The sequence below is a fragment of the Podarcis cretensis genome (assembly GCF_951804945.1).
Source record: "Podarcis cretensis genome assembly, chromosome: 5".
Lineage (NCBI taxonomy): Eukaryota > Metazoa > Chordata > Lepidosauria > Squamata > Lacertidae > Podarcis > Podarcis cretensis.
The window spans coordinates 3,509,533-3,536,990 of NC_137174.1; the positions used below are offsets into that span (position 1 = coordinate 3,509,533).

Below are 27,458 nucleotides of genomic sequence, written 5' to 3' on the forward strand. Positions count from 1 at the left end.
GCAACAACAGGAGGAGGGGAAGGAAATCATGCTACTGGCACAAGATTGTGGTTAGCTCAGGTCTAAAGGTGTAATGCAGGTTTTTTAAAAATAATATATTTAGGCAAAGCTCCAAGCTGTTAGTTTCAGCCCAGATATATTTATGTTTTGAAAAATCTTAATTACTTCTTAAAACCAATGTATTAAAATATGTATGGGGAAAATATTTTATATATGCTCCTTTTTTATAGTTTCTCAGTTTTGACACCTGCAGTTTCCAAACAGTTTCTGCTTGGGATTATTTTGATAGTGTCTTCCTGCCCTCCACTACCATTCCCCCTTCTATCTTTAAAGTGCATGGCAATGCAGACATTTCAAGGGGTCAGTATTGACTGCATGTAGGCTGCAGATAGAGAAGAGATTTGAAGTTATCTTTTGATTTTTATAGTCCTTTTTTATTAAAATGCTTAGTGCTGTAAATGTAGTAATAAGAAACTCATTTATCTTGACGAAAGTGCTGCTATAAACTATTCTGCACTCATAAAATAACCTTTTAAATTATTGTTTCTGCTGGTATCAATAAATTCATACAAAGTGCTTAAAGGTCAGGCGTTGCCAGAAAAATGTCTTTTCAGCTTGTTAATTAAAGGTTCATAAGAATGTGCACAAGTTTGCTCCCTTTGACAAATGTAGAGGAGAGGAAAACTATGCCTATTTTCAGAAACGTAAAACAGAGGTGGAATGGCAGCAGGGAATGACAAAAAAGCCGCAGTTGATGTGACTGACATGAGGGAAGTGCCTACATTAAGGTTGCCAGGTGGTGATAACACTCTCCACTCCCTTCTGGGGAATGGGACATGACTTGACGTTCTGTTTGATTGCATTCAGATATTGCCAAATGCTCTCTGAACTTAAGGATGTCTGTGTAGGTGTTGTGTTCCAGACACCAGATACCTTGGGCAATGATGTCTGTGGAAATTGGTCAGCAGGACCGCATCTGAGAGTAGCCTGAGATCCAGTCTGAGCAAGGGCACTCCGTAGAGCATCCTGAAGAAGAGGATCTGACACCAGATTGAGGCTGGAGGCTCAGACTTTTTAGATGGCGGTGCAGGCTCACCATGTTAGGCTGCCATGATGGTGCTGTGTAGCCTTTTTCTATATGCATCCCAGGAATTCTTGGGACCAGTGATGGTTGAGAGTCTGCTTGTATGTGTGGATTAAAGTGTGTGGGTGTAGATTGGTGGAGGTATGGATATGTTAGTGCAGGAATAGCGCATGGGGTGCCAGCTCCCGTCATTCCTGACCATTGGCCATGCTGGCTGGGACTGAGGTCTCACCCTCTGATGGTTCCACTCCGGAAAAGGCATTTGGTTGATAAGAAGTTAGTTGCTTGATCTTTCTGATATATTTAGTGCGCAAGGTACTGTGTAGGTAATGTTCAGTGTTATTGGTGTGTTTGATTTGCTTCTTTCATGATGTTATCGGAGTTCGCTGCCCAGCTCTCTCTGTTCTTTGCTATTAATAGTTTTATTGAGGTACTATTGGTTTTAAATGTGTTAGCTGTCTTGGACATTGCTTATGGAAGGGTGGGGTACAAATTGTTTAAATACTAAACAAGTAGAGGAGGGGGACTGGAGGGGTTCAGTCACACCTACTCCAAAAGAGACGCGCACAAATGCTGGGTGCTCACCTTCTCTCACCCCAGATGGTTTTCCTTTCATGCTGATTTTTTGTTGCTTCTCTGCCCCTTCAAAGTATTATCAATCTGTTGTGTCTGTTTTGGACAAATGTAGGACTCCAGCATTTATTATGCCTGGGGTGGGGGGGATCAACCATAGTGGTACAAAAAAGAAATAAAGGTGATTTGGACTGTGCAGTCATGGTTAGCACTGCACACAGAAAAATATTTGTTGTGTTTGCAGGTGACGCCACTCAAAAAGGGACCCTGCAGGAGTTGGTGTGAAGAGCCAACTGGGTCTCATGACTTTGTAATGGTTTTCCTGAATATAATCTCTTCCTTATCCTTTGAGGGAGTGGGATTGAAAAAAGATTATATTTCAAATTGCAGCATGCAGCTTCAGTGTATATTTTCAGAGTGCTGCAGTATGAAAATGGTGGCATCTTATCCCATAATTTTAGTTTTTTAGTGTTGCATTCTGGGCAACTTCAATGCAATGTGGGAGTGCATTAATTCAGAGTTCTGGCCCTTTTGTCTCTCCTCTTTTTCCTTTGACCCTATGTATTGAGGACTTTTGTTTCCTCAATAAAATAAAGTGAGTTAAGCTAACATGTTGCAGCAAAAACTGCTTTGAAATTCTTATGGGAGACTAACTGTATCTGCACTCCCTGTTCTTCATGTAAATAATTTATTTAGTGCTGCCAGAATGCTGACAAATGAATTATTTTGAAAGAAATATGAAAAAACTAAATCCCAGCACACAAACTAAATCTAGTTGGCCCAGAAAGCAGCAGCACAGCTTTTCTCTGGTACTAAACTTAAGGAACATCACACCGATATTAGAGCTCTGCTAGGTATCAGTTGGGTTCCGTAAAACATTTAAAATACGGGGTTAAACCCAAAAAATAAACCCTAGACAACCTTGGCAATACCTTAGGAAATGCCTCCTTTACACTTAAGTCTCACCCCTCCCTGAGTTAAGATCCGTAAATGGGCCTCTGAAGTAAGACTAGCTTGATATTAGAAATAGAGCTTTGGGGGTAGTGGATCCTTTTTATGGAGCTCTCCCTTGTGGGAAGAACACCAAGTCCACTCCATAGATTTTTTTAAAAAACCAACAGCAACCAGTAAATACTATTGTCTTCTGTCAGGTTTTGTTACCTACTTCAAGGTATTGTTCTAACCCCTCTGTGTTTACATTGTTTTTATCAGGGGCGAGTCTGAACATGGTGCTGTGTTGGGCATCCCATGTACCAGGTTTCATTGGTTCTCAACTCAAAATACTCTTAGGATTGGATCAAGGCCCTGAGTCCAGTCCAGTCCTAAATGGGGCCCACACACCCCATGATATTGTCTGCATCACTACCTACCTTTTCCCAAACTTACCTCCGTGGAGATTAAACTAGAGAGGGCTTCAGAGCGCCACTCTTCTATCACGGTGTGAAGATTTTATTACATAGAATCCAGATACTGTAGCCAAATTAAGGCAGATAACATTAAAAATAAAGAGAATGTGGGATTTCCACTTTTGCAGCATTTCATTGTTTCAACGTGGGCTTGCATTGCCTTTGAAAAATTTAAACCATCATGCTTTAATATTAAGAGGCTGATAAACATTAAGCATGTATCGTTCGGTACTAAAAATTTCATAACTGAAGAATACCATAATTTGTTTTCATTCTCCTGAGAGGCAGCTACAGTACTCTGAACTTCTTCAGGGAAATAAATCGACAATGTTTTCTGAAAGCGTAGGTGACAGGACTAATGATAGCTTCATTGGAAAACACAGCCAGCACTCCTAGTCCACAGATACTAAGAGAAATGAACTTGGCAGTACAATGAAGCTGTCTGGCTGTTCCTGTCCCCTTCAGCTCCCCTTTTTTATTATTTCTGGCCTCTGTGTGTGTGTTTAACAAACAAGCAAAGCTTTTTCTGTTTTATAGAGCTAACCCATGGATGCAACTCATGATTGAACAGTTTCTAGAGTTATGAGTTGTGCCAGATAAATGCAACATGGTATTGGGGAAAGGAGGCAACTGAAGAATAGAAAAAGGAGATTTCATACGTTTTCTGCTTTTTATTAAAACTATTAAATACTGGTAATTTATTCTGATCAGATGTGAAACAAGGAAAGGTGGTATGTGTCTCTTAGGGTTGCAGCACACAAAATATTTTTTATGTGGATATCACTTTTGTGTTCTGTGCCATTGCATTAGGTGAATTAACACAAGTCTGTTATGTTGTACAGTGGTACCTCGGTTTACAAACTTAATCAGTTCTGTAAGTCCATTCTTAAACCAAAACCGTTCTTAAACCGAGGCACACTTTCCCTAATGAGGCTTCCTGCCGCCAGCGCCCTTCCACCATTTGGATTCTGTTCTTAGACCGAGGTAAAGTTCTCAAACCAAGACACTATTTCCGGTTTTGCAGAGTTTGTAAATGAAATTGTTCTTAAACCGGACTGTTCTTAAACCGAGGTACCACTGTATTAGAATACCACAGACACCCACAAAAAATCAGGATTTTCTCCTACAGTGAAACAGACTTATGTGATGTTGTTCTTATGTGTGCAGTACACATATTTTCCTATGTGAAAATGATACACAAAAATTTATACTGTGTGAGGCGGACAAAAAAAAGGTTAAGAATTCAAAATGCAGCATTCCAATGGAAGTAGTATTCGTGTTTTTAAACTACAGTCTCTATCTGAAGGAATCCTTTAAAACATATGCAGTTCAGAAAACCATAAAGTTTGTCTTTCATTTGTCTAATCTGAATCAGCCCTTCTTCTAGGAAACTTATGGTGGCAGGCAGGGGGTTTATTCTTTTTTTGTCATTACATCACCAAGTGAAGCCGGTGGAGCTGGGACTTTGGATAGAGCCTTCTCAGTGACGGCACTCCAGTTGTGGAGTATCTATGCCCCTGACTGGCACCAACTTTAATTACCGTATTTTTCACACCATAGGGCGCACCGGACCATAGGGCGCACCCAGTTTTTAGGGGGGGAAATCAAGAAAAATAATCTTATTCCCCCCCCCCAGCCCCAAAGAGCAGCATACAGGATGGATCCCGCTGGCTGTTTTGGCTTCCTCTTTAGCTCCACGCAACCTCTCCCTCCCGGGAGAAGCTGCACGGGGCTAAAGAAGCCATAGCTACGTGCAGCCTCTCCCTGCCGGAGGGGCTGCGCGTGGCTATCCCTGAAGCCTGGAGAGCGAGAGGGGTCAGTGCACACCGACCCCTCTCGCTCTCCAGGCTTCAGCGAAAGCAACGCAAAGCCTTTGGAGCACGGAGGGAGTGCTCCCTCTGCACTTCGGAGGCTTAGCGTTGCTATCACTGAAGCCAAGGAGCCTTCATTCACTCCACAGGACGCACACACATTTCCCCTCAATTTTTGGAGGGGAAAAAGTGCGTCCTATAGAGCGGAAAATACGGTAGTTTTCAGTGCCAGATAAAAAATGACATCTTCCTCCAGGCCTTTGGAAATGGAGGATGATTTAAAGAAGCTGCCTGTTAGCCACCTGGTTTGTCTTAGGAAAGAACAGAGGGAGAGAACTTAACACCGCCATGCTGGTTTTAGAATCAGAGAATTGTAGAGTTGCAAGGGACCCCAAGGGTCATATAGTCCAACCCCCGCAATGCAGAGATCCTGCCCACAGGCGTCCTTGGGTGACTTGAACCAGCCATCTTCTGATTAAGTGTGTCACAGAGAGCACCAAAGGTTTCTTTTGACTTTATGGTGTACGGTGGTACCTCGGGTTACATACACTTCAAGTTACAAATGCTTCAGGTTACAGACTCCACTAACCCAGAAATAGTACCTCGGGTTAAGAACTTTGCTTCAGGGCAAGAACAGAAATTGTGGCACGGCGGCAGTGGGAGGCCCCATTAGCTAATAACAGTTTCAGGTTAAGAACGGACTTCCAGAACAAATTAAGTTCTTAACCCGAGGTACCACTGTATTTTTATTGTTGTGACCTTCCCCGGGATCACTTGATGATAAGGGTGGAATATAATAAAATAAATATCCTTTTTATCTTTCCAACAACCCTATGAAGCAGGCTAGACCCTGAGCAGCGGTAGCTGGCCCAAAGCTGCAGTGAGGCGAAAACAGGCGTGCATGACGACTCTCTTTGGACCATTTCAAATCCTGAAAATTCATTTCTTCTGGCAGGCTTTGGGAACCATTGCAGCTGTGCCGATTACAGTTCCTCAGGTGAGCTCCTTGCAGAGGTTGGCAGGACAAAGACCAGCAGTGCTACCTCAGGTAAAAATACTCTTTTTGTGAATTGTCTGCTTTTATTAATGGGCTGTGTGTTCTGATATTCAGAGAGTAAATCATTTGTTTAGGTACCAGCAAGTCAACCCACTTAATCGTCCGGGCAGCCATACACCCAAGGAAGCAAGCTGCAAACACAAATACTCCTAGCCAATCCTGCATGTGCATAATCACAAATAGTATTTCTGTGTGAGTGTATTAAAGCAAGAAATGTGACTGAAAGCAAACAGGGGCTAACATCATCATCATCAACAACAACAAATGTACACAACAGGCTAGTACAACAAAAATAGAAGTCTGAGTACGCTTTTAAACACAGAATGAAATAAATCCCATTTGTGCCATGGGTGGGGTGAATCTTAAAGAAGAATATCATTGATAAGCAGAGGGGGGTGGCAGGCTGTTCTTCCTTATATATGTCATAAAATCAATCCAAACCTCTGCCAATCTTTTACATGGTCCCTTGGAAATATGTAACTGGTTGCTCAACTTTTCTAATAAACCAAGTTCCCAAATTTTGGAATACTAAAAAGAAATACTGCTTCCTTTCAGATCTCTCCAGAAATGAGCCAATGCTAATAATATTCATCTGTCATTCTGGAGAGGGCTGGATTTAAGTGTGCGTGTGCCCCTGAAGAAAAATTGCTTGGTGTGATTGTCAAGTATCTGAGAGGCCTGAGTCCATGCCACTTGCCAGCTGCATTTGTCCATTGTAGGTCTTTTGGTAAATCACTTCATTTTCCTAAATCTCTGGCGGTTGTAGAGATAAGAATGGTCAGGCCTTCCTGACTGGGAAGCCATCACTTAAGCAGCAGTTCACTTACTAGTTAATAGAAATGGCCTTACCTTTGCATGTTCTCTGTAGTATGGTTGTGTGACCACTGCATCCACCTTTTCAGTAATGCCTGTGACCACTGGAGAAACACTATGTGCTTTTAATGATCTGTATCGCTGCAGATGGGACGTAGGTGGCACTGTGGGTTAAACCACAGAGCCTAGGACTTGCCAATCAGAAGGTCAGCGGTTCGAATCCCCGCGACGGGGTGAGCTCCCGTTGCTCAGTCCCTGCTTCTGCCAACCTAGCAGTTTGAAAGCACATCAAAGTGCAAGTGGATAAATAGGAACTGCTCCGGCATGAAGGTAATCGGCGTTTCCTTGCGCTGCTCTGGTTTCGCCAGAAGTGGCTTAGTCATGCTGGCCACATGACCCGGAAGCTGTACGCCGGCTCCCTCGGCCAGTAAAGCGAGATGAGCGCCGCAACCCCAGAGTCTGCCACGACTGGACCTAATGGTCAGGGGCCTTTACCTATCGCTGCAGAGGCAGCAGCCATCTGGGTTTTTGGTGCTTCTTTTTCTGACCTCCTCACCTCTTCTGGGCACATTTCTCAGCAGTGAGGGATAGTCAGACAAGACAACAAAGAGGGGAGGAAAGCCTAAAGTGTTTCATGAGGCCTCATCCTGAAGCCTGCAGGTTCAATGGCAGTTCCTTTTGGGAGGTAGGGAGCCTACCCCAGGAGGATTTTCAGACCCCTTTGCCACGCTTACCTGAAAACGATGCAGTTTGCCCTATGCAAAGTCATGAGGATTCACGGCCAAGCAACGTCCTGCTTAGGGCCTCTGCCTCATTCTGGGCTGCAGGGGAAGCTTGGATGCATCTCTCCATGTATGGCAGGAATGTAGCTCACAACTGTCAGCATAGGCTCCCCACAATTTTGGTTGAGTGATGATCAGCGCATGGCAGGCTTTAAGAGCATCGTTTCTCAACCTGTGAGTTGTGACCTGCAAGAGGGTGACTGGCTTTATAAGTAAACCCAAATATTAATCCCTTAACTGCTATGTTTGTTTGTTTGTTTGTTTGTTTGTTTGTTTGTTTGTTTATAAACTCACATCCAACATTTCATCATGCAGGTCTATGAGCAGCTCACTTTAATAAAATGTTGCAGAAATTTAAAACATAAATTAAAGCTACAAAATTTAGAATCTCAAGAATTTAAAAGAAGAAGAATCAGTTGGTTCTGAAAATACCTTTGGTGGAGTTTAACTAGTACAGTGGTACCTACGCTTCAGGTTACAGACTCTGCTAACCCAGAAATATTACCTCGGGTAAAGAACTTTGCTTCAGGATGAGAACAGAAATCGTGCGGCGGTGGCGCAACAGCAGCAGGAAGCCCCATTAGCTAAAGTGGTGCTTCAGGTTAAGAACAGTTTCAGGTTAAGAACAGATCTTCGGAACGAATTAAGTACTTAACCCGAGGTACCACTGTATTCTACTAGCTAGCCATTTCTGCATTTATAGTTCCACTGCCACTCTTAAAACCGTGGCCACTTTTGTAGCAACTTGTGCCAATACATTGAAGGTTCGGCGTAGGATCAGCTCCCTAATAGCCCCTTAGTTAGCAATGGCAAGGATTGTCAGAAGGAAATGTGGGTTGCAATTAAGGTTCAGTCTTTAGAGGAGGTTGTAAGATCTTCTGTAACAATTAGTTTTGGGTCGTAGAGCCTGTTTGTATGATAACGAGCAATTCCTTTTCATAAGATGTGAAGGGAAAATATTGTGGCTAATTAGATTCCAGTCATAACATTCAAGAGTCATACAAGAGGTACATTCTTTTAACATTCAGTTAGAAGTTTTGCGCTTGTATTCAAAAGACTTGGGTCTGGACCCTTTGTAGCAATCTGAGACATCTGCATCAGTGGTTATAAAAAGCCGGACTATTTCAGTTGTAGTTCCCTTCCTATGAGTTGCCTTGCTTAGAAAATTTCACATAGGCATTTCTTTGGAGTCTTTTGAGTAACTGATAAAAATCAACCTCTTTAGAAAAGCTTTTATCAGTGGATGACACTGATATTGATGTTACCTGGCTTTTTGGTTCTTACCTTGTTCTGTAGGTGTGATGTTTTGCTCTAATGTGTAGATTAAGCATGCTTACCCCCATGAGAATATATAATAGGCTGATTTTGAAAAGATAGACATTCTAATGTAAATAGATGTTGTGATAAACCATGTCTTACCAGGCATAAATGGATCTCATCCACTTTGTTCTTCCCTAATAGATCTGGGGTGAAACAAACCACAATGCCTGATTTAGTGTTAATAAATCATGGTATGTACCCAAGTTTGTACGTTCACGTTTGAGTAAAACAAACCACAGTCTGTGGTTTAGACAGGATCATGAGTGGAGGATCGTGGTTTCATTCCTCTGCATGCTAGAAGCCCATATAAGTAGATTCACATAAAACCATTAACTGTAGTTTACTGTGATGTGTGAATTGAGCCAATTCTCTGCAGCTATACAGCACATGCCCCTCCATAGAAACAAACAAACAAACAAAAGCTCAGTTTAGGAAAGCTCTGCTTCAAATATGCTCTTTCCCGCTGGGCATCAAAATATAGATATTGTTGAGATTTTGATTATTTTCAGCTTTTGAGGCATCAAAACAAATTGAGCTACAACATACTATGTTTGAAATCATTATATACATAAATTCAATAGAGGCTTGACATCTGTCATATACTAATGAAATGATACTTTGCTTTCTCCAGAAAAGCAAAACCCACACTAATTGCATTATGTTCAGCAGTTGTAAGAACACATTTCTATTTATTGCTGTCCCTTCTCTCCCAGTCCTTATGATGCCCTCCTGGGGTATATACAGTGGTGGAGCTTCATGCTCCAGAAACAGGGGCGGAGAGCAGGCGGGGACAGGGCTGGCACGCGTCCTGGGGGTGGGATGCGCCGCCCAAAGGGGCGTGGGGCATGTCCTGGGGGCATGGCGCACCACCTGTGGGGGCTGTGTGCCCAGCATGGTGGGGGGGCAGCCGCAATGGAACCCCGCTGGGATCATGCTGCCAGGGGTGGGGTGCTCCCCCTGTCCCCCTCTTTCTCCACCAGTGGGTATATAGGTGCCACTTACCATATATACTCAAGAAAAACTGACCTGAATATAAGCCGAGGCACCTAATTTTAGCACAAAAAACTGGGAAAACTTATTGACTCAAGTATAAGCTGGTTCACCACACCACAAACCTGGTGGTGGCAGCAATGGCAGAGGGCAAACAAGCAGCCCGAAAGGGCTCCTTTCTCGGTGCTCGTCCCTCCGCCGCCGCCGCCTCTGCCGCTGCCTGCCTCTGCCGCTCGCAAGAGCAGGCATAGGAGTCGTGGTTGGGAGAGGCGCAGCGCAGCGGCTCCTGTGCCTGCCCTTGCGAGAGGCGGGCGGCGGCAGAGGGACGAGCAGCGAAAAAGAGCTGCTTTCGGGCCGCTCATCCCTCCACCGCTGCCACCCGCCTCACTCGTGTATAAACCAAGGGGGGCTTTTTCAGCATAAAAATGTGCTGGAAAAGTCGGCTTATACTCAAGTATATATGGTAATTTGTGTTACCTATGGGGCCTGTTCCAATAGGAAGGAAGAAGGGTTCTAATTTTGCAGTGAAATTAGATATTAGGAGGGAATCAGTGTGCAAACCCAAGGGCTCTTCATTTAATGCCCATCTGTGATTTGGCATCACGTCTAAACTCAGCCTGAAAGTTGATGTTAGTAAGAAGTATTTAATAATATGAGAGGTTACCATATAACACAATTTTATCTAGGAATAAAATTTTGTTGGATTGCCAACTTTCTGTTATCAAAGTGTTTTGGACTTGTGCATGTTGCTGTAGCACCAAGCTCTCTTGGTGTGTAAGGAATATTTGTCTGACCCCTAATTGTTGCAAATAATTTCTTCCAGGAATGGTAATGGTTGGTGCTACGTACTTAACCCGTACTTTATCATCATCTAGCACATTTTTGCAGTATATACTGCTTAGCATTTTTTCTGTATTTTTTTTTTAAATAAAAAACTCTAATCCTTTAATTGTCTGTTTTAATGCTTAATGTTTTGCCTGAGAATGTGGAGATTAAAGCAGTGTGTGGGATAATGGTTTCTTGTTCTATGTTCTGTTAGGGGTTCATTTCTTGTGGCCTGTAGGCAACTGTTTAATTGTTTCTTTAACTTGTGCATTGGGCACAGTTAGAAAGGCAGCATTATTTTTTTATTTGTAAAAATGAATTAACTTCCACATTAAGTTAGTTTGAGATTAGGTTAGGGCAGAAGCCTGTGAGGGCTACGTAATTCTGCTGAGTTATCACAAGGGGGCAGAAAAGACCCAGTGTTCCCTTAGCTTAATCCTTCATTTTGAATAAGAACACTTAATTTGGCATTGTTTAACACTGGTATGAAATCATGCTATGTACATTTAGTATACAGTGGCACATGGTGAAATGCTGTGTATTAAAACAGGCTACAACAAAAGTAACTTTAAGTCAAACCTAATTGCAACGCTCACAGTGCTTTGCTATAAATGCAGCTTAATGCAGAATTAATTGTTCTATTATCTCTAATGGAATTTTAAATTCATACTATACTGCACCCGAGGCAAGGAAGTCAAAGGTTAAGGCTTCCATGCTGACTACTGAGGGCAGGATTTGATTATTTTGCACATTCCTGATATGTCACATATAAACTGAACTCTGCCTTTGCTCTGCACTCAGCCAATATTTTTTGCCATTCATTTTTATGATTTATATAGTGCTGCTTTAAGAGAGTTTCACAAGCAGAAAAGACAGGCTCTTATCTCCAGGGATCTTGGAATCTACATGTTGGCAGTAGGGAAGACAGTCAAGCGAAGGAAGAGCAGAAAGGTGTAGAGGTTTGAGGAGGGAGTCTTATTTATTAAATGGGCAACAGGAGAAAATAAGAAAAGTCATTTAAGAGAGGAGCTGTCTGGTGCCTTTGAACAGTAGAACTGTATGAGACAAAGTTGAGAGCACGGACATAGTGGGAGATAAAATAGGAAAAACTGTGGCAAGAACTTTGGTGGTAAGGATAACACAAAATTAATAAAGAATGACAGCCCGTGGATGCCACCATCTTTTTATTTTTACCATGCCAAAGCTGTTTTTGGGTGATGGGTTACTGGTATCACCTACCTGCTGTTGTGTTAGGCCACTGCAAAAAGGCCCTCCAGCTGCATGGTGGTCTGGAACATAATCTTTTGCTTATTTTCTTCAAGCTTCAGCAGCTGAAAGCTGCTTTTGCTTGCTGAAATTCAAAGCCTTTGGGGTAATGACACGGACAGCTGTTTTCAATACCAGATTATTGGGAAATGACAGGGCTGAGAGCTTTATTCCCAAAGAATGGGAGTGGAAGAACTGACAAGTGCAATATGGCAGCTGGAATGGAAGGAATAGAAGTTGAGCTAACTATGTAACACATTAAATTATTTATGCTTAATCTTGAGGCGATGCTTAACACATTGTTAATTTAGAGCCATGTTGACAGGATGGCATTAATTACACCAGTAGAAGGTATCGTATCATCAGAATGCTGTCCTTGGAGACCTTCATTTTAATGTCTCATTTGTAGAATGCAGGCTGCTGCTGCTGCTGCTGCTACTACTTCTTGGCACATTCTCAAATTTTGGCAAAGTGCCCACCACCACCCTTTCTGGAAAGCCATCTTGCATTAAAGATTCCTAACTCCAGCGGTCTCAGAAGTGGCTTGTAACTTGCAACAAATAAAAAGTGAAATCTAGCACCCATTTACTGCACTTCAAACCGAAGCAATCTGCTTTTTGTCATAAACTCATAACATGCACAAAGGAAAGATCTTTGCTTAGTATCCTTCAGGGCTTGAGACTTATGGCTTAACGGGTGGGAGAAATCCTGTAACTGATTTGTACATTCGTGAGGATCAAGTTTTAAATTCATTCCTAGACCATATAACTTTTAAGTGGCAGGAATGGGATACAATGTCTGGATGCTTCCCCAGGTGGAAAAATCTCAATGCATTAGCAGAACTTATCAGTGAGATAAATGCAATCTTCTCTTAGATATGTTGGTTTTCTGTGGGCAAGGAAACTCTCCTCTTCCCCGCAGTGAGGAACATTCAGATTGCAGAGCAGAATTGGTGCTTTCAGGAGCAATACAAACTCAAGATCTGATGGGATGAGCAGAGTTTGGAATACAGTGGTGCCTCGCAAGACGAAAAGAATCCGTTCCGCGATTCTCTTCGTCTAGCGGTTTTTTCGTCTTGCGAAGCAAGCCCATTGACGGCTTAGCGGATTAGCGCTATTAGCAGCTTAGCGGCTTTTAGCGGCTTAGCGGATTAGCGGATCAGCTGATAAGCGGCTTAGAAAAAGGGGGGAAGGGAAAAAAAGTCGGAAAAACTCGCAAGACATTTCGTCTTGCAAAGCAAGCCCATAGGGAAATTCGTTTTGTGAAGCGCCTCCAAAACGGAAAACCCTTTCGTCTAGCGGGTTTTCCGTCTTGCGAGGTGTTCGTCTTGCGGGGCACCACTGTAGGTGTATTTCTGGCTGAGCATGGGGTCAGCCAGGGCCACGCCAGCTGAAGTCACTCATCCCGGCTCAGCCAGAGATACACTGGCATATGTCCTCCCTCCCAGCTGAGCAGGAGCTCATCGCGCTCAGCCAAGGCTGGGGTAAGTCATGGACAGTATAGTGGAGGGGGTGGGAAAGGGCAGGAGGAGACTTACCCCTATTCTAAACTCTGTTCAGCTTAATCATATGACCAGTGAACACAGCAGAAATTGCACTGGCAGAAAGGGTGCTGCAAGTCAAACTATTTCAAAGGCTTGTTTTCCCTCTACCAGATTTGGGGGCTCAGCCAGCAGTACCCCTGCTTCTGAACGGAACTTGGGACAGGGGTAGATTATGCCAGAATAATTTGTCCCATAGTTTGGATTGCTGTGCCCGTGAGCGATTGGAGAGGATACTGCCTGAACCATCATCTCTAAAAACCAAACTGAATGTGACACAGAGTTCCCTGTCTTACTTAGCTTTAGTAAGATCGCTGTGGTCAATAATAGCAGCGCCTAGGTGGGTGGGTGACTTGTTATTATTAAAATTTCTATATTGCCCTTCATCCGAAGATCACAGGGCAATTTACAATATAAAAACACAAAAATACACACTATAATAGCAAAAGCAAACACAGGTTTAAAGGCCATAGATTGCTCTTCTCCCAGGCCTTTGGCTAATAAAACAATATTTTCGTCTGGCACCTAAAGCTATGTAATGCAGGTACCAGGTGAGTCCCACAAGCAGGGTGCCAATGCAGAAAAGGTCCGCTCTCATTGTGTTGCCACCCTCCGGACCTCTTACAGAGGAGGTACGTGAAGAAGGGCCTCAGATGATGATTGCAGGGGCCATGGGGAAAGGCAGTCCTTGAGATATTGCAGTCTTGAGCCGTTTAAGATTTTATCTGTCAAAACCAGCGCTTTGAATTGGGCCCGGAAACTATTTGGTAGGAGAAAAGCACAGTTGAAAGGGATTGAGCACTCCTCCCCAATTTCACTTCCTGAATCAAAGTAGTAACTCTGTGCTGCTGCTTCTGCTTTGATATTAAAAACAACCACAACCACTGCCATGGGCCCAGATCACCTGCACTATCTCTTAGGGTTTTCTTCCCTATTCTTTTAAAACTGAATTGAACATTGTCTTTTCTTCCCTGCAGGTTAGGCCAAAGACCCTGATTCCAGACAGCCTCCCTATATCTCCATGCAGAGACCAACCTTCCAAACAACCTTCTGCGTTCCAAAAGGCAACTGTAGTCAGCATCAAAAACCCCACACCCGCCCTTCCCACTGCCAATAATACTGTTAGCCATGTACAGACACCCAACAGCCAATCACAAAGTGTCACTGAGTCTACAACAACTGTGTCAGCGCCCCTGAGCACCACAGGTGTGGCCTATGCCATCATCTCCACATCCCCCAACAATGCAGCTCCCATCAACACCAGTGCCACTGTTTCAGTGGTCAATGACGGCATTAAAGTGCAACCACTCCTCATCAGTGCTGACAGCAAGGTAAGTTTCATTACTGAACTGCCGTTCTTATTGCAGGTTTACTAACTGCATGAAGGGCACAGGTCTGATATATTTAGCTGCATTTCAAAAACTATGCCTTTTCCCCACCACTCTTCTAGTGAAAGTACAGGAAGCTGTGTGAACTCTTCAGGAAACACATGGAAAATAATAGCTACCATATTTTTCGCTCTATAACACGCACCCGACCATAACACGCACGTAGTTTTTAGAGGAGGAAAATCCGTAGGCATGCCACCCGTAGGCATTCCCTCCATAACACGCACAGACATTTCCCCTTACTTTTTAGGAGGAAAAAAGTGAGTGTTATGGTGCAAAAAATATGGTATTTAAATTATCCATGTACTAGTGCAGTATTGGATGTTTGTTTTGGGAGACAAGATGATAGAAATATCAGAGACCAGCTCTATAGCTATAGGCTTGGCTATTTGGTTCAAATGTACAGGGTGTTGTGCTGCTTTGTGGGCACGGTTCCCCTGTCAGCTCAAAATGCTGCAGGCACAATAGGCAGAATTCTTCCCGGGGTCTAGATACTAAACTTAGCCATTGCATCTCTTGTGCATCTTCCTTAGTCCTTCTGTAGCTCCCTTACTTTATGTACCATATATTCCCTTATGACCTTAACTGCTATAATGTTTCTTCAGAGCTCACCATCTGAGTAACTCAGTTTTGTGTCAGTTTTCCAACACAAATGTGCCTTTCTCAAGCATTTTTCTCACCTCACCTTCCTTTTAGGTTTCTCTTTCTCAATACCCTTCCTTCAGCCCAATTGCCCATGGTTTCATTCTTGCAATCTGGTCTCAGTATTCACCTTTCCCTTTGTGAAGTTTAATTTCAGCTAGTCTGACAGCTTTCCTTTCTGCATTTTAAACTAGACTGCAAAGTATTTAGTTCTCTGAGCAGCAGAACATGCTGTACCTCAACATCAGCTCAGTCAATCAGTTGCACAATATAGATTAATATATATATAACAACAGCATCTTTTTACACAAATTTCCCTTAGGTTGTTAACATAGAAAGTCAAACTTTTAAAATCAAACAATTTATTACTTCAGTATAATGGTTGATTTTCAACTTTACACTCCTGAAGGCAGCATCAAGTAAATGTTTAAACTAGTGAAATAAAGTAAAACTATATAACAGTAAAACAATGACAATTTCTATATTTCCCTCCAAGGGAATAGTAGCTGATTACCAGTGAGTGAAAATATTGTTCTGCCCTGTGGTGGGACCCCATAATCAGGCCTCCTCAATAAACCTTAGTTCTCTGTCAGGTCCACATGGCTATATCCAAGACCCATGCCACTGGAAGTGGAAGCCACTGGAACTCATGAGTGCCTCACTAGGCAACCATCAGACCAACTTATTCTACATTAACGGAATGCTCTGAGTTGTCTTTGAGTGCAAACCCACAATGTACACATTACAATAGACAAGTCAAGAAGCTACCAAAGCAGCAAGGTCCTTCTCATCAGTGTGTGCAGCTGACATGCCAGCCAAAGTTGATGACACAAACTCTTGGTCATAGGCACTACATGAGCTGGCTCTTAAGCTCTGCGTTTGGGTGACTTCCAGTGATGCCCAAACACTTGTTGAATGGCAATCGGCTCAGGCAATGGAACTTCCAGTCTCTCTTCTTCCCTGTCCTGCCTCCTTCCCTGTGTGCCTCCAAAAATTTATCCAGAAGGTCTCTTAATTCTCCACAGCAGATTTTGGGAGTGTTTGGGGATCTGGAGGAGGGTGGAGAGCAATGAGAAGCCCAGTTGTAGCTTCATGCTACATTGGCTCTCACCCCTTGTTTTCCATGTGGAATGTGATTGCATGTAGCCATCGTGTAAACATAGAATGTGTCCCACCTTTGCTAGATGGAGGCAGGGTTTGGGTTGCTTTTTTCACCCTCATCTAGTCCATTACTGACTGTTGCACCGGTGTCTGGTGGAAAGGAAAAACAGAGCAAAGTCCCGTCTTCCTGTTGACACCCACCTCATCACTCTAGATGACCTCTCTTAGCAGTTTTTTCATACTTGGTATAGAAAGTCCTGTTGATGCTAGAGGAGTAATAATTGTCTTTCTCAAATACAGAGATAAATTTGCACTCCTATGTAGCTCTGCTGAACTCAGTGAGACTGTAAACAAGCAAAGGATAAGCTGAAATTGTGTTGTTGTGGACCATGCCATGGAATTGTGTTACTGTGGACCAGGACATAATTAATAGGCTAGAAAAAGAGGGACCTGAGAGAGACTGAGATGCTAGATTTAAAAAGGAAACTATTCTACCATTTCCTTTTGGAATATTAAAAATCAGGCTGGAGATCCCAGTTTTGGCAACTTCTGTGTTGCGGGGATACCACGTGGACCACCATTCTGAGACATGCCAAGCGATTGAATCAACTAGGTGTAAGTGAACAGTCTCTGAGAATGGTGCCTCTTTCGTTTATAATATTTGTAAAGATTCTGACAAGAGAGTCTCCAGATTGTAATATGCCAGCTGTATGATTTTATTGTCTCTGCAAGAAAGAAGTTGACAAAGGAGCCCTTTATTTGAAGATTCTGTTTCTCTGTTTGAAAAATTGAATCCCTTTCAGACTGTGGAGCAATCTTCTTTTCATTCACCCATTTGTTTTGCAGGTCATCATCATTCAGCCTCAAGTTCAAACCCAAACAGAGAATAAAGTGGAGACAAAGAAAGCTCCTGAAGAGACAGCTCAGGGACCCCCTGCTACCAAAAAGAAAAAAGAGGAAAGTCCAGAGGTTAACAAAATCTTATTTTCTTTATAAACGTGATATTTCGTATACATAGAGATGCTCACAGAACGTCTCCTCAGTCCAAAGGTTAAGCTGCTGCTTTTAGAGCATACATTCCCTTATTTACTGACGGGGGGGGGGGGGGGGGGAGCTGCAACATGCTTGCCTTAGTTTTATTTATAACTTTTGCAAAATACAGTTTGTTACAAGATCCACAAAATATGCCCAGAGCACTTTGTCCTTACTAGCCTTAGTTAAGTGTTATAGTTCTGTGTTTTAACAAAGTAATGAAAGTGCCCATTTGATCTGTGTTTATTTACATATTTGTGTAAAACATATTCTTTAAATCCAGTGTGATTAACAATAATAATAATATTCAAATAATTTGTAAAATCAACCTAAAACATGAATACAATAACATCTACAGAACCAGAGTAATGTGCAAGACTGAGTATTAATAATCAGAAAAGGTTTGGGCAAGCAAGTATCTTTTTAGCCAGTGCCTAAAATTAATGACGTTTCCGCTTCCCTCATTTTGGAGGGGCAGCTGTTTTGCAAGCCAGGTGTCTCCACAGAAGAGGCCTGCTGGGTTGCTGAGGACCTCTTCTGAAGACCGTAGTTCGTGGGCAGGCCTGTACAGGGACTTTTAAGGTGTTTTATGAACTTCTGCAGCACCGAGGAGAATTGGCTACAAAAAAGAATAAGCAATCAGTTTCTACTTGCTGTATGACAAATGGTTCATGTCACACTCTTACCGTTATAAGAAGCAATGGGAAGCAAGTGCAAGGATAAATGCACTTCTTTTTCATTGTTCACTGAGAATTTTCTGTAATATTGATTATTTGCAAGCCATCTAGATGGATAAGAAAAGGTTCAATGAATAGCTTGCAGATGCGGAGAGGCGGGTAGGACTTGATTATTAATATAATATTAATATAATAATAATATCAGGTGGCGCTGTGGGTTAAAGCCTCAGCGCCTAGGACTTGCTGATCGAAAGGTCGGCGGTTCGAATCCCTGCGGCGGGGTGCGCTCCCGCTGCTCGGTCCCAGCGCCTGCCAACTTAGCAGTTCGAAAGCACCTCCGGGTGCAAGTAGATAAATAGGGACCGCTTACCAGCGGGAAGGTAAACGGTGTTTCCGTGTGCGGCTCTGGCTCGCCAGAGCAGCGATGTCACGCTGGCCACGTGACCCGGAAGTGTCTCCGGACAGCACTGGCCCCCGGCCTCTTGAGTGAGATGGGCGCACAACCCCAGAGTCTGTCAAGACTGGCCCGTACGGGCAGGGGTACCTTTACCTTTACCTTTTAATATCAAGCTTTAAGTGGCGCTTTAGGTCAGAGATGCGAAACCTGTGACTCCCCACCCCATGCCAGGTGTTACCAAACTGCAGTTCCCCTCAGTCCTGATCATTGGCCAGACTAAGTGGGGCTGATGGGAGTTGGAGTCCAACAACATTTTGATGGCTATAGGTTCCCCATGCCTGCTTCCTGTGATGCAGCCAACGTGGCGGCATACATATAGACCTGGTGTTATAACTATTAATGCCACTTCAGTTTCCCTGCAAGATGTTCCATACACCTGATTTTTAGTGTAGAGTTCACTGCAAGCTAATAAGCTTGTGGCAAAACAATTCGCCTGCTCTTAGAAAACAGACCTGTAGAACTTCTTGGAAATAATACTTTTAAAATTACAGGTAGTAAATAGTAAAATGGGACCTAATGCTATGAGATATGCAAGAGCATTTCAGAGTACTCTAGGAGATAGCAGAATTGAACCCAATTGTCATTACTCAAGTTGAATAATATTAATAGCTGTCTTTGGAACATCGCCTAGACAGAACAGACTTGTGCTCATTTTTTCCTCTGTCAGCAAAAAATACTTTACACATAAGACTTTTCCCTAAAATTGGGACGACTGCATTTGTTGTCCAACACCAACAATTTATTCTTATTTTTTTCATGGAACAGTAACAGCAGAAATGACTATAATACAGGATTTATTGCTTACCGTCTTGGGTAACTCTTTGTTCTTTATGTTCTTCTGATGGCAGTGGTGGCTGACCTGTGACCCTGCCAATGGCGTTGGCCTGCAGCGCTCATAATTCCTGACCATTGGCCCTGCTGGCTGATGGGAGTTGGACTAAAACAACATCTGGAGGGGCCACAGGTTAGCCACCCTGGTCTTGTGGATTGTAAACTCTGTTCTATTATTTTCATTATTAGTAAAAATTCTTAATAGATGATGCTCAGCACTGCATGAGCAGACACCGGGGCGATCATAGAATTGTAGAGTTGGAAGGGACCCTGAGGGTCATCTAGTCCAGCCCCCTGCAATGTAGGACTTTCAACTAAAGCATCCATGACAGATGACCATCCAACCTCTGCTTAAAAATCTCCAAGATCCAAGGGAGCTCTTAATGTGAAAAGTATTCCTGCAACTTAACTTTCCTTTCCTCTCTGCCACCTCCCCAGATTTGCTGCAGAAGGTCCCCCAACTCTCTGGAGTAGTTTTTTGGGGGGCATGTGGGGAGGCTGCAGGGTAGAGAAGGGGAAGCTGAGTTCCACCCTCAGACAATCACAGTAAAGTATTACCCAGTGTTTATCTAGAGCTTTATGGCTGTGCAAAACACTTCATTTAGTCCTCAGAGCAACCTTCCTTCAGATGGTTGCCTGCCTTTCTTACATGCACAACCTTGCTGTTTCAGCACTTCTTCCAGTTTTTACATAGCCATTCACTGTAGATTTATGCCTCTTACAGGATACTGACACTGTTGCTGTTTTGAACGGCCGCTTCACTGGGCCCCTTCTTAACTGCTTCACTAAAGTAAAATATTGCATTTGGTGAAGAGTTATCAAATATAAAAGAGCACACAAAAGGACATGCCTCATGTAACGTGACTCACTTAATTCAAGTCCATTAGATATATGTAATATGCTCAGCCTTGATCTTCAGTCCACAATGGTACACCTCTTTTTTCTGCCCACAGCAGCCATTTTTTGCTGGCATCTAAGGCACTTTTCTCCATATCTGAATACTAGCACCTCACTTTTTAAAAAAACCAAAAATGCACTGCTTATATATCATTTCCCCTTGAGTTGATGTCAAATTCTACTTACTTATGTATTTCAAAATGAACTGCCCCCGATATATTCTGTTACATGATTGCTTATCTGAACACTAAAAATCTCCAAGTCTTGAGCTTTGATTTCCTGTTATTTCTGTAAACAAAGCCACTGGGGGATGAGTTGTGTGGCTGTTCATCTTGAAAGAACTGGTTGTGTTAGAGAGATACAAGTTGTTCAGTGTATGAGACCAGAGGATTTGCCTAGTAGTTATGCAATCATGGTATAAATGGAACCTCAACAAACACAGCCAACCTACCCATCACATGTTGCCATAACAATGCTCATCTTCACCCACCTTTCTGAAAATCAGCCTTCCCCCTCATTGTAGTTTAAGTAAGTAAACCATTTCCCTCATATTTGCCTTTGTGTTTTTGATCCCTAGACCCCTTCAGTTCATTCACTCGCATCAGGTATGAGATGTATTTTTCACTGGGATGCCATTCTTTTTTGTGTGGATCACCACTCTGTGTTGATTTAATAGTCATTTTAAAGAATACGTATTTTCTGGCCTTGCATGAAATAGCATTCCAGGGTGTGGTTGGGAGACACAATTGGAGATTAAGAAGGTATTTTAATATCAGTTTTATTTTCAAATTAGTTTTTTATTCCTTTCTGCATATTAGAGTAGAACTGATGACTTAACAGGAACAGTTCTGCTAGAAGAACCGTATGGTTATCAGGCAGTGCAGACTTGGGGCGTAAGCATGAGGTCTGCTTCTGTCTTGCTTTCTTTGTGCACTAAAGAAAAAGTATGTATTATAAGGCTCTGGGTTAATTTATTTTGTTCTTTGAGTAAGCTTTAGTTGATTAACATGCATTTATGCAATTAGTGTAATTAGAACTAACTGTGTAATTAGTGTAAATGCATGTAGCGACAACTAGAACATATAATTACAACGTGAAATGTTGTTGTCTTTTTTTTAAAAAAAAAAATCCTTATTGAACTATGCAAAGAGAGAACTGCAGATTCCTTAAGGCATTTATTGATATATTTAGTATGAACAGAATTCAGAAATATAGATCAAGAAAGCTTGGCATTCAAAAGCAAAAGAATAGGTAAGCAGAAACCTTGTTTGAAAACAGCAAAGCAGCGAATGTGGGAGTTTGAGTTGGATTTGGAGCAAGAGGGTGGATCCAGGGCCTCCTAAGGCAGCCGCCCAGGGACCGTGGTATTGCAGCCCAAGTGCTAGGTGATCCTGTAATTGGTGTAATGAATGACATGTTTCTTTAATTAGGTTGTTAAGTCTTCCTTTCCCCTTGAGTAGTGGAGGGCTAGGTCCAGACAGTAGGCTGGCTCCTCTTTGGCCATGGAGAAAGATGTGACAGGCATGTTGGGTGCTGCTGCCCCTCCGTTGAGCAAAGAAAGTGCACAAGTGCTGCTTCCTTTTGCCCCTGACTTGCAGTATCAGGTCAGGGACAAAACCCTCACCACAAAAGACACCCTGCCAAGTGTCAGCTTTACCCCCACCTGAGTTTTCTGTTGTGCTAATGACCCTCCATAGAAAAATCCTTACTCATCTGTGCTTTAATCTCACTTTATTCAAGGCATGGTGACTTGATGCAGTCAATACAGAGAGGCAGTTCTTTGGGCAATGCATGTTTGCAGAAATAGATTTTCCATAAAGTTGGTTCAAGGCAGCAAATGTTCAGATTTTGCCATGGTTATCACACCATCCTGAGTCTTTTGATTTTTGCAAAAATAAAAATAAAATGTCATAGCTCTTCACACATTAATCCATAGTCCAGAACAACAGGGTATGTTCTACTGAGTCACTGAGTGCAGGTTACAATTGTTTCTCCATCTGCATTAGATGGCTGGATCAGTAGGTTGGTTGCCCCTAACCGGCTGCACATTTTGCTTTATAACTTTATTTTGAGGAGGGTTAGAGAATCATTCCTCCCCCCGCCCCCAAAATGAAAGCTCAGAATCCAGGGGTCTTGCAAGTGCTTTAGCACCTACCTCTCAGTGACCTCGGCCATCATCTTCTTTCCCCCTCATGGACCAGTTTGTGGCCAGTCACCAGTGTTGGAACTGGTGCTTATTCTATGTACTCTGGACATAGAACCATTACAGACGTGAGCTGTAATGTCCAAAGACAGCAAGTCAACATGAGAAGGCTCCTGTTGAACTTCACCAAAAGTGCTTGTCAATTATCCAGTGATATAAATGTCTAGACTCAGATTTTCATATTCCATTCTGCAATAGAGAATATTTAAAACAAATCGCACTAGGGTTGCCATATGTCCTCTTTTTCATGGGTAGAGTCGTCATAGCGATCCACAGTTAAAAGTAAAAGTCGGCAAATGTGTCTTCTTTTTTGCTTTTCAAAATATGGCAACCCAACAGCTGGTGGTTGGGGTGAGGTCAGATTTTTGAATGCTCCTCTTAAATAAAAATCTCTCCACACTTAATTCAACAGGCAGCAGGTTATGCTTCAGCTTTTCTCCCTGGTGTGCCAGTCTTTCATGTTTCTTCATGGGGTTTTTTTTTGGGGGGGGGGTTAGAATTGTCACCCCTCACGTCCAGTCTGAAGCAGTTACATTCCATTTGACTATTTCATTCTGTTACAAGTGTAGACCAGACTCTGTCCACTGTAATTGGGATCAGAGAGTTTATTTTCCATACTGCTCACTTTTAAACATAGAAGCAGGAAACCAATGAAACCGTATGCACAAATGCAGTACAGTACAAATCAAACTTTCACAAAAACAAAACTCTGGCCCACCTGCACAGGTTTAACACTGCTTTGAGGAATTCATCTGAACATAGATGTTGTGATTTTTTTTATAGAGGACTGAAGGTCCTGAGTTATTAAAGTGTTCATGCTGTTAGTCTTCAAATGGAGGAATTTGTAAAGCCCTATGGCGCAACTGGAGTTCTTTCAGCAGTAATCAAAGTAATGTATTTTTTTTATTTCTTCTCTAGAAAATTGCCTTTATGGTAGCATTAGGCCTGGTTACAACAGAATACTTGGAAGGTAAGAACGCTTTTATTACTACAAAAATGTTTTCTGTTTTGGGGGGAAAGCAACTTCTCAATGAAGGTTGGAAACTTGGACTCTTTATTAATAAAAGTGTTGGGGGGACTGGTCCTCATGAAGTAAAGTATTGTGTGTTCTTTGCCAGCTGAAGATCTTGCTCTGGTGTTCAGTAATGTAGCTTACATATACCAACAAAATGCCATGACTGGAATGTGTAGAGTATACTGCAAAGAGCTACAGCCAAGATATACTGTATAACAAATCCAAGATGGCGTTTAATGTGACTGATGTTCTTTAAAAAATAAATAGCATCCATGTGTGTCAGTCAAGATCAAAACTGTTGTAAAGGGGGCTTAATCCTTTCCCCTCATACCATGATCTCAGTGATACTCACTTCTCAAAGCTTCATCGGGACCATGACACAAGAGGAATGGGGTGACCATTGTGATCTCGTCCCATGCTGGTGATTAAACATCCACCTCTGTCACATACTCAGCATATTGTGTAACTTCTCTTTTAAAATATCACTTAAATTTTCTAGAATGTGAAGAAGCTGGGGTAATAGAGCACTTCAGAATGCAGTCATATCCTTTGTGAGGATCCCCTCCTATTGGTCTTGCTGTTTGTTTGTTTGTTTGTTTGTTTGTTTGTTTGTTTGTTTTCCCCAGAAAGGCTCAGAACTTTATAGCTGCATTTTGGAAAATGATTTCATGCCTTGATGAATGGAAATCTAAAAGCAGTTTACAGAAAGTTCTAAGTCATCAGCATCCCTAATCCTTTAATGGCAAGAGATTGAAATGGAACTTACAAAGCAACAGTTTTACCAAGAGGCTTGCGTAATACAAATCATGTAGATAATAATCCCACAACTTGCCCGTCTAATCTTTTTTTACGTCAGGAAAGTAAGAGTAATAATTTAAAGCTTGAGCACCTCTGAATAATATCACTGACAATTGCTACACTGAAAATACCAGCAATCATCCAGGAAAATTTTTCTCTTAGTTTATTAAGATGTTTCAGTATCAATAACAATAAATAGGAATGGGAATGGATATGGATTTTAAATATAAATTAGAACAAAGATGTTTTTTTAAATATGTTCTTTCTTTAGGTGATACAAAACTATCTGGAAGTAAAGAGGCGTCTAAGCTGGTTACTAGAGGGGTTGTTTTAACTGGGCAGGAGTCGGATTATCAGGTCACAGCAATTGTGGCAAAACTCCATATGCCTTTAAATTCGTGCAAGATGCTCCTTCATATGTTGAGATATGTATAGAGATGGAAAGGCCTGGAAAACCCCCGGAAAAATTGAAAAAAACCCAACCTAGGTTCCCCCCCTTTTCTGTTTCCCCCCCAAAGCCGTTTCTCCCCGGGAAAATTGAAAAAAAAACCAACAGTTTGATATAGTTTGAATATTCAGCACACTTCCCCCCTTTTTTTCTGGAAAAAAGGGCTTTGGATAATAAAAAAACAACCGGGGAAACCTTGGTTTGTTTGTTTTTCCAATTTTTTCCGGTTTCCCCCCAGGCCTTCCCATCTCTAGCTATGTATCACTGGTTTTCAAGATGCCACTACCCAGTCATCAATATCAGGTGGAGAATGGGATTTCCAAGCTCATGTAGCCACTTAGTAACTCTCTAAATCCAAGATACATCAAACTTATTTAAGACCCATGGAACGGAGTAACCAAACCAAGCACCATATGAAGAAAGCGAATGCAGAAACTAAATTCACCAGGTTCTCCCCTGAAGAGGCACAAAGCATAGAAATGCTCCAGTTCTTAAAATCTGAGAGGCTTCGGGGAAACCAGAGGGACCTGCTATTTGGGCAAGTTCTTTGAGACTTCACTTGTCCCTGGGAAACCCTGGCATTTCTTGCAGCAAGTCCACATTCTGTGAAATCAAGGAAACAGGCGGCGGTCATTCAGCAGAGTCTTCAGGAAACCATCAGCACAAGCATTTCTGCTTGTCTGGTGGAACCATCTGTCCTCTCCTCGCCCCACATGCTGTCCTGTGGGTTCTCCCAACCCTCTAGAGCAGCTTGGGGGGAGGTGTGGGGAGAAAAGCGGAGGGGGAAGCCCACTAGTGAAATGGGTTGGTTGAATCTGGCCCCACAAGGCAAGTGCTGGGGGAGACACTTGCTGGGGAGGAATTAGCAGGAAGGCGGGAGCACCTAACTTGTTGCTCGCTCACTGATTCTCCCCTGCAAATGTTCCCCCCCGTAATAAAATTTTCCCAGACAGATTTTGAAACTGGAAGAAACCCAGCTAAGAGGAAGTGCCTAGTGGGTACATAACATCTGCACTGAAGACTTGGCAGGTGTGGGAGGCGTTAAGCAGCTCCTGCCAGTTTGCCATACAAATGTCCCCACCAACCATCCCTGCATTTGTATCATTTATTCATTCATTCATTCATTCATTCATTCATTCATTCATACTTAGCTCTCCTTTTTCCCTGACAGGGACTCAGGGAGGCTTAAAGATTTTTTAAAAAATTAGGTACTTGAACAGGCAGCAGCTGTTGACATCTGCCAGCTGCCATACATTCTGATGACAGCATATTTCAAAAGACACAATCCCTTACAGGGTCTATGGGAGGCCAGTCACTGAGGCCAGGTTCAGACATTTCATCCCTTCCTCCATTTGCCATGATATGCTCTACATCTGCCCTCTTCACAAACTCCAACCATTTCACTTCTTACAAAATACCTCTAAAAAGGCAAAGTTGATGGCCATTATACAGTCTTGTATATTTTTAGTACTTCATTGCAACTGACACACATTTGGTACAGCTGATTGCAAACTGGTTATATAGGCTACCAGTCTTGCTGTTCAGGATGCCTTGCAGAAGTCTAGCCCTTCTTGCAGGTGTTTTCGCTTTTGCAAGAGGGATAGCCATTGCTACCTATAGAAATCTGAACTCTTTTTGTACTTTTATAACTAGAATACACAAACACTGTGACTCCTCAAAACATGACAACTCTCCTACACACTGCTTCAAAGAAGAAAGCAAAGCAGCTCCTCAAAGTTAGCCTGTGTTAATATTATATTTTAATGATGTAAGTTGGGGGCATAAATTTGGGTTTTTTTAACCTTTTTCTAAGCGAGGTTTTGAACCAAATACGTCTACAAATTCAGCTTTGATATTTATAGTCTTTCTTTCCCCTACTCTATGAGGGAAACAAAGAAAACCTGCAGTGCCTTTTGCAACAGCCGAGATACAAAACTGTGATAAGGTTTTTGTTTTTGTTTAAAGAAATGAATCCTTGTAAGATTGCAAGCTGCCATGGCTCCAGGAATATAAGGATTGCCTTGGTAAATTAAAACAAGGATTGGAGGGCCCAGTAGGCTGTCTCCAACTGTGGCTGACCAAATGCTTCTGGGTGCTCAAGAGCAGTGCCTGATGGTGAGGCCCCTCCACTGCTGTTTACCCCAGTGTCTGGAATTCAGCGGTATATAGCCTCTAATATAGTTGTCTAGTTAGGTCTTCGCCATCTTGTCTTCAGGAGAAGAAAAGGCTAAAGGGTAGTCCTGGAGATTGTAGTCTCCAAGACGGTTGTATGGCGCCTTTTCTACCTCCTTCCGTCAACTCCTGCAGCCAAGCTGGTGCCAAACATCTTCCTCTGCTTTCCTTTGGACCACATCAGTGGGGCTGAGATGAGGCCTTGTTGTCTGGGTAGCCCAGGACCTCCATACACACTGCCCAGGATTGCTCCCCAGGGTGCAATATTTGGTGCTGCTAATGCAGCAGTTTGACTTCACCCCCACAGGTGCAGTCCATTGTCTCTCGAGA

General features: G+C 42.6%; 1 protein-coding gene across 4 annotated transcripts in view; it reads left to right on the forward strand.

Moving 5' to 3' along the window:
* Positions 1-27,458, forward strand: part of PHF21B (PHD finger protein 21B) — a 178,766-nt gene that overhangs the window by 135,241 nt on the left and 16,067 nt on the right. For all 4 annotated transcript variants that reach the window (XM_079975229.1, XM_079975231.1, XM_079975230.1 and 1 more), the window contains 4 exons: positions 5,830-5,922; positions 14,445-14,798; positions 17,445-17,567; positions 23,614-23,665. In XM_079975229.1, the coding sequence (XP_079831355.1) occupies positions 5,830-5,922; positions 14,445-14,798; positions 17,445-17,567; positions 23,614-23,665 (622 nt within the window). The remainder of the gene's footprint in view (positions 1-5,829; positions 5,923-14,444; positions 14,799-17,444; positions 17,568-23,613; positions 23,666-27,458) is intronic.